The sequence below is a fragment of the Chlorocebus sabaeus genome, chromosome 8 (assembly GCF_047675955.1).
Source record: "Chlorocebus sabaeus isolate Y175 chromosome 8, mChlSab1.0.hap1, whole genome shotgun sequence".
NCBI lineage: Eukaryota > Metazoa > Chordata > Mammalia > Primates > Cercopithecidae > Chlorocebus > Chlorocebus sabaeus.
Window position 1 is genome coordinate 126882722 of NC_132911.1, and position 13716 is coordinate 126896437.

At 38.4% G+C, this 13716-nt stretch overlaps 1 protein-coding gene across 9 annotated transcripts in view; it reads left to right on the plus strand.

Annotated features, from left to right (window-relative positions):
* TBC1D31 (TBC1 domain family member 31) overlaps window positions 1-13716 on the plus strand; it is a 78238-nt gene that overhangs the window by 28279 nt on the left and 36243 nt on the right. For all 9 annotated transcript variants that reach the window (XR_005240992.2, XM_008001461.3, XM_008001462.3 and 6 more), the window contains 4 exons: window positions 2256-2456; window positions 6524-6700; window positions 9949-10028; window positions 10106-10252. Coding sequence is in view for 8 of the 9 variants with exons in the window: in XM_008001461.3 (XP_007999652.2) it covers window positions 2256-2456; window positions 6524-6700; window positions 9949-10028; window positions 10106-10252 (605 nt within the window). In the remaining variant the exon portion in view is untranslated. The remainder of the gene's footprint in view (window positions 1-2255; window positions 2457-6523; window positions 6701-9948; window positions 10029-10105; window positions 10253-13716) is intronic.

Consider the following 13716-nt stretch of genomic DNA (forward strand, 5'->3'; position numbering starts at 1 on the left):
TGGTCTCAAACTCCTGACCTCAAGTGATCCACCTGCCTCAGCCTCCCAAAGTGCTGGGATTATAGGCGTGAGCCACTGCGCCCAGTCTGCCTTTTATTCTTAAGTTGGAAATTGTTCTATATCAGTGCAGAACTTCTTTCTTTTTTACAACTGCAACACTATGCGGTTTATTTTTTAAACCAGTCTTCTATTGGCACTTAACCTATTTTTAGTCATTTTCTGTGACAAATCATGCTCACTGAATAACTTTTTACAAGTGTCATTTGACACATCCTCTTTGTAGGATAAAATCCCAGAGTTGAAATAGTGGCATAAAGGTTATGTGCATCTGTCATTTTGGTAGATCTTGCCCAGTTGACTTCCAGAGGAGTTGCATCAACCGCAGATGAGGGGCTTTGTTTCCTGCAAGCCAGCCAACAGGAGACCTTTATGGACTATCACCTCCAAACTGCCTCTTTTGTATGATTAATGACATCAGCATTTCAAGCAATCACATGGTGGCATCACCTACCAGCCACTGCCACTGGGAAGAGAACCTGAGCTTAGACAAGGCAACATGGGGGTTTATTTGCTTCAACTTTTTTATTACATGTTTTTTTTGTTGTTTTGTTTTGTTTTTTGTTTTTTTGAGATGGAGTCTCACTCTGTTGCTCAGGCTGGAGTGCAGGGGCGCGATCTCGGCTCACTGCAAGCTCCGCCTCCTGGGTTCATGCCATTCTCCTGCCTCAACCTCCTGAGTAGCTGCGACTACAGGCGCCTGCCACCATGCCTGGCTAAGTTTTTGTATTTTTTAGTTTAGACGGGGTTTCACCATGTTAGCCAAGGTGGTCCCATCTCCTGACCTCATGATCCTCCTGCCTCAGCCTCCCAAAGTGCTGGGATTACAGGCGTGAGCCACCGCACCCAGCCTTTATTACATGTTTTTAATTTTTGAAATTATGAGTTAAAATTTAAACTTTTCTCAGCTTCCCTCCTACCCCTCCACTACCCTTGCAACTCACAAACTCTCCATTCTCCAGATGTTACTTAAAGTATTTGCTGAAAACAGGCAGACACTGGGGAGCCTCAGTGGCAGTGACAGGTTTGTGTAGGGGCAGCAGGGCTGGTGTTCACTTCGATTAGCTATGGAAAGGGTACAGGAAGGCAAACCCTCCACCCTCCTTGTTCCTGATAGCCAGTGTGGAGGCAAAAGTTAGGAACTGTCTGTCTTAGTCTGTTTTGTGCTGCTGTATTGGAATACCACAGACTGGGTAATTTATAAACAACATAAGTTTATTTCTCATAGTTCTGGAGGCTGGGAAGTTCAAGATCTAGAGCTTGGCATCTTTTGAAGGCCTTTGTTCTCTGTCATAATATAGTAGAAGGCCTCATATGGGTGAGAAAGGGAGGGAGGAATGAGAGGGGACAAGAGGGAGGCGAACTCATCCTTTTATACCAAACCCACTCCCATAATAACAGCATTAATCTTTTCATGAGGGCAGAGCCCTCATGCCCTAGTCACCTCTCATTAGGCCCTATCTGCCAACACTGTTGCATTGAGCAAGTTTCCAATACTTGCTGTTGGAGAGACACATTCAAATTATATCATTGTCTAATCCTCTCTGTCCCCTGCATGATCTGCCTGTGGCAAGGGAAGATTCTTAGGGCACCTTTCCATAGTCCACGATGATAGGTTCCTTGCTGATTCTGATTAGATCCAGGGCATAATCAACATGAGTCATAAGTTATGATTTTAAAATATGTAATATCAGGTCTGGCACAGTGGCTCATGCCTGTAATCCCAGCACTTTGGGAGGCCAAGGCAGGCAGATCACCTGACATCAGGAGTTTGAGAGCAGCCTGGCCAACATGGTGAAACCCCATCCCTACTAAAAATACAAAAATCAGCCAGGCATGGTGGTGCATGCCTGTAATCCCAGCTACTCGGGAGGCTGAGGCTGGAGAATTGCTCAAACCCAGAGGGCAGAGGTTGCAGTGAGTGGAGATCGTGCCACTGTACTCTAACCTGAGCAACAAGAGTGAAACTCTGTCTTAAAACAATAATAATAATAAAATAAAACATAATATCTCGCTGAGAATAGAATTTCCTCTAGGTGTCCCCCTCAAAATATATTTATATACACACACACATATATATACACACACACGTACATACACAAACATTGCATACATGTAAAGACATGTATATAGTATGACTTTCAGACATTCACTATCACATGTTTTTAGGAGTTTATATTTTTTCTCTCTACTCTTAGGTTCTTGGAGTACTAAGTCAAGATGGTATTATGAGATTTATCAATATACAGACTTGTAAACTTCTCTTTGAGATTGGGAGCCTTGATGAAGGAATTAGCTCATCAGTAATTAGCCCACATGGACGGTACATTGCATCTATTATGGAAAATGGAAGTCTAAACATATATTCAGTTCAGGCTTTAACACAAGAAATAAATAAGGTATGTATGATCAAGTAATCAACATCAGCTTTTTATAACCACTTACCTATTATATCATCAAGAGTAACATCTTTATGCTGCTGTTTCTCACTTACCTGGAACTTATCCATTTTTCTGGATATATGTTGTTGCTCTTACTCCCAAAGCTACCTCTCTGACCTTGATTTCTCACATATGCTCTATTCTTAAATTGTTGCCTTCCTGAGGGACATCTCCGTTTGATGTCTCTCATTTAGGTGTTACTCATTATCTTCTTCCCAAAAGAGTTCTTCAATCCTAGTTTCTTCAGTTCTGTCTCATGTTTTCTTCCCATCTCATAAGCTAGAAATCTTGAAGCTCTATAACTTCCTATGCCTTTATTTTCTAAATCCAGTCAATACTAAGTCATATAACTTGTTTTTTTTTTTTTTTTGAGATGGAGTTTTGCTCTTGTTGCCCAGGCTGGAGTGCAATGGTACGATCTCGGCTCACTGCAACCTCTGCCTCCCGGGTTCAAGCGATTCTCCTGCCTCAGCCTCCTGTGTAGCTGGAATTTACAGGCGTGCGCTACCATGCCCAGCTAATTTTTGTATTTTTAGTAGGTATGGGGTTTCACCATGTTGGTCAGGCTGATCTCGAACTCCTGACCTCATGATCTGCCCACGTTGGCCTCCCAAAGTACTGGAATTACAGGCGTGAGCCTCCGCACCCGGCCCAACTTCTTAAATTTGAAATATCTATAAATGTGTTGCCTGTTCTCCACCTCTGTAATTGCTATCCTTGTATTGGTCTTCATTACCTACTCTAGACTAATGGAAATTTAAAGAAATATCTTAAACTCAGAGCCCTCAGTGCCTGCCCTGCCCATCCTACCATCTTCTAAAATAATTCATCATCATTTTTTAACTAATGCTATTTTAGCGGCTTCCTTCCTTCACCTGTTGAATTAAGTCCAGACTCTTCTGCCAGGCTCTCAGTGTTCTCTCCAATCTTGTCTACCTGTCTAACTTATTTCCTCAAACTTACAACTTCCCTCATTATCCCCATAGACACCATCCTTATTTCTGAATGTATTATCCACAGCATCCATTTCACTAAAATGCACGCCTCTCTTCTCTTCTCTGGTTATCTAAAATTCCCCCAGCTAATCAGTCATGTTGTCCGTGTGTCTTCCAGTCTGGAATTGCACCTTGGTAACTCTAACAGAGACTTTGATGATCACCTGGTCTAACCTTTTCATTTTACACAGGAAGAAGTTCATGCTCAAACTTAATCACGCAGCTAATAACTAGCAGTTCTGGGTGTTCCAGTTCTTCCAAGATCACATGAGATTGGGTACATTTGGAGTAGCATTTGCCACCTTTTTTTATTCTAGAAAAAGTTTGTGCCTCCTCCTTTTTGTTTTCTTTATCTTTTAAAAAATTATGCAAGCAGTGTCTTGTTGCAGAAAAAAATAAGAATATACAGAATAGCAAATAGACAAATACAAATCACTGAAAATCTCACCATTCTCAGATGATTCTGATTTACACGTTCCCAATTTCTTTTCTATGTATGTAAAGATATACAGTCACTCCTCATTATTTGTGCATTCTATACATGAGAATTCACCTACTCACTAAAATTGATTTGTAACTTCAGAATTAATACTTGCAGTGCTTTCATGGTCATTCAGGGACATGCACAGAGCAGTGAAAATTTGAGTCACCAGATACCCTTGTTCCCAGCTGAAGTCAAACGAGGCAACACTCTGTCTTCTTATTTCAGCTCTCATAGTGTAAACAAGTATCCTTTTTGTGGTCTGCTTAATACCATTTATTTTTTTTTTGCATTTTGAAGCTTTTTGTTAAGATTTTACTGTTTAAAGTGGTCCCCAAGCATAGCGCTGAAGCGCCATTTATTGTTTCTAAACACAGGCTGTGGCTTCCCTTATACAGAAAATACGTATGTTAGATAAACTCATTCAGAAATGAGTTATAGTGCTATTAACTGTGAGTTCAATGATAAGGAATCAGCAATATGTATTAAATAAGATGTCTTTAAACAGAAACACACATGTATGTATTGATTGATTAATGAGGCGCTCGGGAACCTGACTCTGTGTTTCCCCTAGGAGCAGTATTTCAGTATTCACTAATTGAGTGTTCATGGTGACTTTATAGAACCACTGCAAATAGTGAGAATTAACTATACGTATATGTTTGTGTGTGTGTGCGCGCACGTGTGTGTATGCATACTTGTCTCTAAACATATGGGATTATACTCTGCTGCTCTTTTGCCCTTTATATCATTATATATACTATATAAATATATTTTTACATTATAATATGTGCTATATATTAATAAATTTTTTAAAATGTATTACTATCTGCTCTTACTAAGAGAGTTTTCAGCCTCTGAATAGTCAGTTTTACAGTACTAGCTAAACCTTCTTCTTTTATTTTTTTTTTTTGAGATGCAGTCTCACTCTGTCACCCAGACTGGAGTGCAGTGGTATGATCTCGGCTCACCGCAGCCTCCACCTCGCAGGTTCAAACAATTCTCCTGCCTCAGCTTCCCTAGTAGCTGGGATTACAGGCACGTGCCACCACACCTGGCTAATTTTTGTATTTTTAGTAGAGATGGGGTTTCACCATGTTGTCCAGACTGGTCTTGAACTCCTAACCTCGGTGATCCACCTACCTTGGCCTCCCAAAGTGCTGGGATTACAGGCGTGAGCCACTGCGTCCGGCCTTGCCAAACCTTCTTAATAGAGGCAGGCAGAGATCTGAGAAAAACTATGGTAAGAGTGAGTCATTGAGTTCCTTTCTGCTTGTTGTCTGTTGAGCAAATTGAGATCACATGAATAGAAAAGCTAGCTTAGAAGTAGAATGATCTTTTTTATTTTTTGGACACATTCCCAGTACCATCAGTGTCTTTATGGCTGTTCCAGGCTACATTAATGTTCAGCTCTATATTCTCTGTAAATCATAACTCACCTTTGTCCCATTTTTGCCAGTTTTATTTTCTTGTCATTGGAAAATTTCTGGTATTGTGGTAATAGAGTAAATGAATTCTTACGTGTTGAAGGTTTAACACTACAAAGGCATGTCAAGTCAGGTCATATCTCAGGTTCTTTTTGGGAGGTTATACTTCATGGTAGAAGATAAAGGCTCAAACAGGGGAAATTGTGACATTACAATGGAAATTTTAATAAAAATGTAGAAGAATGGATTCAAGTCAAAAAACAGTTTAAGGATATTAAAGATGGGTAATATTCATAAGTCAGACCACTATTAATCCCATCCCATAGATGAATTGAAGAATTGAATCATAAACTGTAAATGGTCATTGTGTTTGAATTGTATTTAGAACTTAGAAAGCCTGAGTTACCTTATTTCCTCACTTCCTTTGAAGAAGGAAGATCTTTTGATTTCAAAGAGAATATTATTTATGGAGAAAATGTTCTAGTGAGTAATGTTACTTTAAGTAAATTGAAGTTGTTCAGGTTTTTTTCCCTGTCTGATGGGCCCCATAAAAATGAAGGTATAGGTTCTAGGTCACATTGTCTGAACTGCTTAAGCTGTTGATACAATAAGGAACTAATAGTGATCGCTAAGCAGATTAAAACATTTAACCAAGGGATAGAGAGGCAGAGGTTCCATGCTTCTAGAAGAAAATCATTTGGCAGTTTCCTCTTAGAAATTTCACTTGACCCCAAAGAATATTAGGGTATTTCTGTCAGAATCTAGAGGGCCATACCTCTAACTGTACCTTTTTTGCTGTAGGTAATAATCACCATACTAACTTCACCATGTATGTGTAAACATGATTTGGTATCAAATGATTTAAGGCCAGCTTTCAAGGAATAATTATATTTATTGCTATTGTTAATCATATATCTTTATTATGTTCTTCAAAAGGATTCAGCATAAATTTGCTTTATTAGTCAAAGCAAATGTTCCTAGACATTTTACTTAGGTTTTTTGCCTGAAGAATAATTCTACATATTAAGGCATGTTATTAAAGCAAACTTTGAAAATCATATATTAACAGGCCTATCTTCCAAGGATATCCACTAGAATACATATATTTATTTTTCCATTTAGCCACCTCTGCCTTTAGTGAAAGTTATTGAAGATTTGCCCAAGAAAAAACTGAGTTCCAGTGATCTTAAGATGAAAGTAACATCAGGAAGAGTACAGCAGCCAGCAAAACCCAGGGGAAGCAAAACACAAACGAGAATATTAAAACAAGACCTGACTGGTGATTTTGAAAGTAAAAAGGTAAGAATATTTGGTAATTAAACTTTGTTTGTCATGGCTCTGCTGTAGACAGGTCTTGTGATTCCTAAGCCATCACCACTCTTCCCTCTCTTGGGAATTAAAGAAAGAGAATAAATGAAGAGAATAAAGTTGTAACTGAAATTATGTACAGGCTGGTCTCAATCCTGGCCTCAAGTGATCCTCCCACCTTGGCCTCTCAAAGTGCTGTGATTACAGGCATGAGCTGCCACACCCAGCCATATTAGTTTGAGAAATAAAGAAAATATAGCTATTAATAGAGATGTTACATGATTTTCAAGGGATTTTAAAACTTTTTAATGACAAATATATACACACACATATACAAAGTACACATTAAGTATACAGCTCAGTGAACTTTCACAAAATGCACACACTATGTTACCAGCACCCAGATCAAAAACTGGAATATTACCATCAGCTTCTTGCTCCATTCCATGCTCTCTCTCCCTTACCCCCGCCCACCCCAGAATAGCTACTTAACTGAGGTTTCAGGCATCCACTAGGGATCTTGGAACATTTCCTCCTCAAATAAGTAGGGACTGCTGTAACTTCTTTTCTCTTTAAGTATTTTTTAATTGTAAAACTTGCAACACAGAAGAATATCTAAAACAGATTACAGCTTAATGAAAAGTAAAAAAAGATTACGTATGTATCCTGTGTCAGGTGCCTGCAAGACCATCCTTAGGTTTGGTAGTTTATTAGGACTCAGCATGTTGTCATATTCATAACTATAATATATGAAAGTGATTTTGCTTTGCAAAATCAGCAAAGGGAAAAGACACATGGGATGAAGTCCAGGAGAAACTGGGCACAAGCTTCCAGAAATCTTCTCCCACTGGAATCACAGGACATCCTTGATTCCTCCATCAATGAAGTGTGGCAATACGTGTGAAGTATTGTTTACCAGGGAAATTTATTAGAGACCTGGTGCCCAGGACTTTGACTAGAGGCTGGTTCTGTAGGTACCCTGTTTTAACAGGTTTCAAATTTCAGACTCCCAGAAGGAAGGCAGGCATTCAGCATAAACCACATTGTACAAACAGTTTAAACACAATGAGCCACTCTTTATTGGTTCTAGGGGTAGTGAGAACTCTCCTGAAATTCAACTTCTAGACACCAGTCAAAGGCCAACCTTGCAAGTAAGTCTTCTAAGGGTAGCAGGCTCAGACCGGCTTGTGTTCACTTTTTTCTGCACATACCCATTTCTACATGAAGAAATAGAGCATTACCAGTAGCTTTGGAGCCCCCTGTGTGCTTATCCCCCATCACAATTTTCTCCCTGCCCCATATATATAACCATTGTCCTTGCTTTTGTGTTAATTATGCCATTGATTTTCTTTATAGTTTTATAACCTCTTCATGTAACTTTAAACAAAAGATTATTTCTTTAAAGAAAAAAACTGAATAGCAGACACAAGCCTAGCCTAGTTGTGTAAAGATTGGGCAATATTGCTCCTATTTAATGAATGCTTTATTGCAAAGATAAGCTGAATGGTATCTCTGAGATATTCTGGCTTCAGAGTTTGCAGGACCTTTTCTGGGAAAACTGGTGGGAATGGTCATGAGTAACTTCGGGTATTAAAAGGCTCATCATGTCCGGGTATCTGGCAGCATTGTAGTGTGGATCAAATCTGTATATCCTGCAGAAATATGTTGAGGAATAGAGCTGCTTCTGAGGAAACCATTGCCAGCTCTAAGAAGTAGGTCAAAGTAGAACACTTCAATGGGGTGAAGTGCAAGTCCTCAGCTAATCTTTGCATTAGCACCTGGAAAGGAAAGAAGGAACTTTATCAGCTCATGGTCAAGAACAGATCAAATTGAGGCCAAACTATCCAGGGCACATTTTCCTTTGTTTAAAAAGAGGCTTCAGTGGCAGCAGGTATCTTGATGACGAAGGCAGTCTTCCTGGATCGTACTGCTCTCATTTGCTCTAGTTGCCTTCTATACCTTTAACATGGCCCTCAAGTATCTTCATTCACCATCATCTTGGGTTTTCCCTTCACCCTTCTCTTACATTGGACTACCTGTTTCTTATGGTAAAAAGAGCACTAAACACAATCAGAAAGTCTGGCTTCGAGTCTTGAGCCAAGATTTAGCAGATTTGTGACCATAAGCAATTTACCAAACTTCTCTGATGTTCCCATTTCTCAAGTAAAGGAAGACATTTCATCTGTTTTATAGAGTTGTTAGATCCAGTTGAGATAATATATGAAAACAGCTTTATAATCCTAAATTCTATACAATATTTTTTATTAAGATAAAAATTGACTTAAAAGTCTTAGATATAAGGGACTATCAGCAGGAGCTGATGTCTGTTGGGATAAAATGATGTACTCCCGCATGTTTTTCTGCCAGACTTTTCTTTGATGCTTCAATGTTAGGAATTGCCTAGAATTTCAAGGAAAGAGAGATGGGGAGGAGCTGTCAGAATGGATTGCTCTTGATGCAGGGGTCAGCAGGTGACAGCCCATGGGCCTAATTCAGCTATTCAAGCTAAGAATGCTTTGTGCATTTTTAAGTGGTTATATATAAATATATGATCTTGATTTTTCTTCTTGGCCCACAAAACCTAAGATATTTACTAACTGGCCTTTATTAGTCCATTTTCACACTGCTATAAAGAATACTACCTGAGACTGGGCAGTTTATAAAGAAAGGAGGATTAATTGACTCACAGTTCCACATGGCTGTGGAGGCCTCTGGAAACTGACAACCATGGCAGAAGCTGAAGGGGAAGCGGACACCTTCTTCACAAGGCAGCAGGAGGAGAGAGAGGAATATGTGGAGGAGGGACTGTCAAACACTTACAGAACCATCAGATCTTGTGAGAACTCACTATCACGAGAACAGCATGGGGGAACTACCCCCACGATCCAGTCACCTCCCTCCAGATCCCTCCTTCAACGCATGGGATTGTGGGGATTATAATTTAAGATGAGATTTGGGATTTGGGTGGGGACACAGAGCCAAACCACATCATGGCCCTTTACAGAAAAAGTTTGTTGAGCTCGTTTAGGGAAGGTACTATATCATGAACTTTATTGGCTGTATGTATGCATGCTCAAGAGAGGGAGAGAGGGGAGTGGGGAAAAGACCTCTAATACACAAATATGTCTTACTATGTGTTGTTTTCTAAAGTTGGAAAGTGCTGTGGACTAGATTACCATTTGTCACCTTTTCAGTTTTAATGATCATGTCATTTATTAATACTATCTTTTTCTTTATAGAACGAGTTACCAGATGGATTGAACAAAAAGCGTTTACAAATCTTATTAAAAGGCTACGGTGAATATCCAACAAAATACAGGTACCATTTAAATTCTGTATGTTACATCAATTTTACTCAAAAACAATTTGGGGGATTAAAATATATTTTTATTTCAGAATGTTCATTTGGCGTTCTCTGCTGCAACTGCCTGAAAATCATACTGCATTTAGTAGCCTCATAGATAAGGGGACTCATGTGACATTTCTCAACCTTCAGAAGAAATACCCCATCAAAAGTAGGAAACTGCTCAGAGTATTACAGAGGTATGTTCTGTATATTGCAGCAACGTGTATGAGACCTGTAACTAATAATTGCAATGTTTTAAAATCTCCTGTTTATAAGATATTGTTTTGTCGGTTTCATTATCCTTATGTGATATGTTGGTTTAGTTTTAAAAATGTACATACACATATATTACATGTGAATATTAGTTTGCATCGTGCTCTAGAAAATAAGACTCTTTCAGATTAATCTAAAAGAACATCCCAGCACTTTGGGAGGCCAAGGCAGGCAGATCAGCTGAGCTCAGGAGTTGGAGACCAGCCTGGCCATCATGGCGAAATCTATCTCTACTAAAAATACAAAAATTAGCTGGGTGTGGTGGCGGGCACCTGTAATCCCAGCTACTCAGGAGGCTAAGGCAGGGGGAATCGCTCGAACCCGGGAGGCAGAGGTTGCACTGAGCTGAGATTGCACCATTGCACTCTAGCCTGGGCGACAGGGCAAGACTCCGTCTCGAAAAAAAAAAAGAACAAAGAGGCATAGTGGAAAGAGCTTTGAATTTGAAGGCAAAAGACCTAGTTTTGAATTCTTATTCTACCACTTAATTATTGTGATGTGGGAAGTGTTATTTTACTTCTTAGCCTTAATTTTTTAATCTAAAAGTGGGAGTAATAATACCAACATCATAAGACTATCGGGAAAATGAGATGAGAATCTCTTTGAGAATGCATATGCTAGAGTCCATTCCTAGGAAGCATCCAGTAAATGTTAATAATAACAGTAGCTCATCCTTTAACATGCTTTTCATGTGTTAGGCACATTTAACTTATTTTGTAGGTAAAGAAACTCAGGCATAGAGAGACTAGGAAATATGATCAAGTCACAGCAGTGAGAGAGCTAAGATTAAGCCCAGGTTCCAGAGTCAAAGACTTTTTTCAAAAATAATTTTTATTACAAAAAATTTCAAGCATGAACAAAAAATAATGTAACAAATATCCCCATGCCCATCATCCAGCTTCAACAATTGCCAACTCATAGCCAATCATGTTGGGTGAATATTCCCACTCACTCTACGCCCCACATCCCAACATACACACACTCCCCATGCTAAATATATACATATGTATCCCTAAAGAATAAGGACTCTTTTTCTTTAACATAAGTACACTACCATACTCACACACAAAAAAAGAATTAATAATTCTTCATTATGTTCAGATATTCAATCAGCATTCCTCTGATTGTCTTAAAAAATTTTCTTATGTAAACTTGTTCAAATCAGGGTTCAATCAACATGGACACATTACATTTGGTTGATATGCCACTGAGATTAATCTATAGACCCTGATACCTCTTTTTTTCCTTACAATTTATTTGTTGGAAAAAACTAGGTCATTTAACTCATATGGCCCTCTATGTTCTGGATTTTGCTGATTTTATTTCATGGTGTTGTTTAACATGTTTCTCTTTCTCCTGAATTTACTATAAACTGACAGTTAGAGCTAGGGGCTTGATCTGAGTGAAGGTTTTTATTTCCCCACTTTGGTATTTGTTTCTTTGGCTTGCAAGAAAACTTCCTAGGTGGTTTTATGTACTTCTGTTAGGCAGATTATAATTCATACCTGGCTGTCTCTCTTTTGGTGATGTTTTTGTCCATTGATGATTATTGCCTAGATCCATTATTTCACCAGAGATTATCCAAACAGTGATAATATAATTCTACTCCTTCTCATTTTATAATCCGGGAAATTTCTCCAAAGAAAAAGTTCTTAGGATCAACTATTTGGTTACTGGAAGATACAACCCATGTAGGAAAGGCATGTTAAATGCTTGGTATCTTTTTTTTTTAACAGTTTTCAGAATAGTGGACTGATTACCTTGGAGCTCCCCAGAATGATCAGTGTATTGATTATGAACTCAGATGGAACATAGAGGCCTTTTCAGTGCATAGAACCAGGAGTTCATACTAATATTTTCAATTCAGATTTAAGATTACAAATTTGCATAACTTCTTTGATTTTATATTTGTATCTTTTTTCTTATGCTAAAAATCTTGATTTCTAACAGCATTGACATAATTCCTTATTTTCTTTAACACACATGCACACACACAGTCACACAATGGTTTTTAAACTCCGTAATGTATGCTATATAATAAAAACTATGTAACTGTAAATAATAACAATGTGAATATTATGATTATTGAAAGCAGTCCAAAATATCTTTTATAGTTCTTTTTGTCCTTAGGTTATATCCCACTAGGCATATATAATCAAATTATTGTTTTCATTTTTGTTTTTGTGTTTTGAGACAGGGCCCCGCTCTGTCACCCAGGCTGAAGTGCAATGGCATAATCATAGCTAACTGTAACCTCGAACTCCTGGGCTCAAACAATCCTCCCACCTTAGCCTCCCAAGTAGCTGCTACAGGTGTGCACCACCATGCCTGGCAAGTTTATCTTTTTTTAAGTAGAAATGAAGTCTTACTATGTGGCCCGGGCTCACCTGGAACTCCTGGGCTCAAGTGATCCTTCTGCCTCTACCACCAATGTATTCGTATTAATGGACTGGTATTGCAGGTGTCAGCCACCACACCCAGCCCAAATTATTGTTTTAAAATGACGTGAAATAACTCGTCTTCATATGATAATGCCACTAACTCACTACACAGGTTAATTTGTTTCATTTGTTTTCAGTTTTTTGAAAAATGTTTGTATTTAATTTAATTTGTTTTATACTTTTATAGAACATTTACATGTTTCTAAATCAAATCTACAAAATAAGGTACATTCAGAACAGGCTGACTTCCATTTCCCTTGTCCTGTTACTTCTCCCAATAAGTCATCCTTTTAGTGAACATCTTATTTGTATTTACAAATATGTTTGTATTTACCGCCTTAGGTAAATGGTTGTATACTATTACACTTTCCTGTACTCTGATTTTTAAATTTGACAACATATTCTAGATATCATCTTAAAGCAATGTAGAGAAATATTCATCTTTTTTTTATAGCTGCATTGTGCACCATGGTGCAAATGCACCTTTATTTATTTGGCCTGTCCCTTATTAATGATCATGTAGATTGTTTTCAATCTTCTGCTGTCACAAGCATGCGGCATTAATTAGTTTGGCCCATAAGTCTTTTTCTATTAAGTGTATCTTTGGAATAGATTCATAAATTGTGGATGCTAAGACAAAGGGTAAATACATAATATACTGCCCTTTTTAATCAGAGAAAACGTCAGATAACTTTGTTAGGAGATGACGTAGAGACGGAAATTTGCTTAATTTTTCTATCTGGCCTTCACGCTTACCACACTTCCTGTCAGTGTATAAGATAGCTGAGTTCAGACATTTGTCAAAATGCCAGTGCAGACCATCAGTGCCTTGCCTTTGCTTTTTAGGTTCATATTCTAGGTTGAGAACAGTAAATATTTTGGTTAGAAAGTGAAGTCTCTCATCAGATGCCGATGGAATTAAAAGAGGAGAGTACATTACTTCAAAA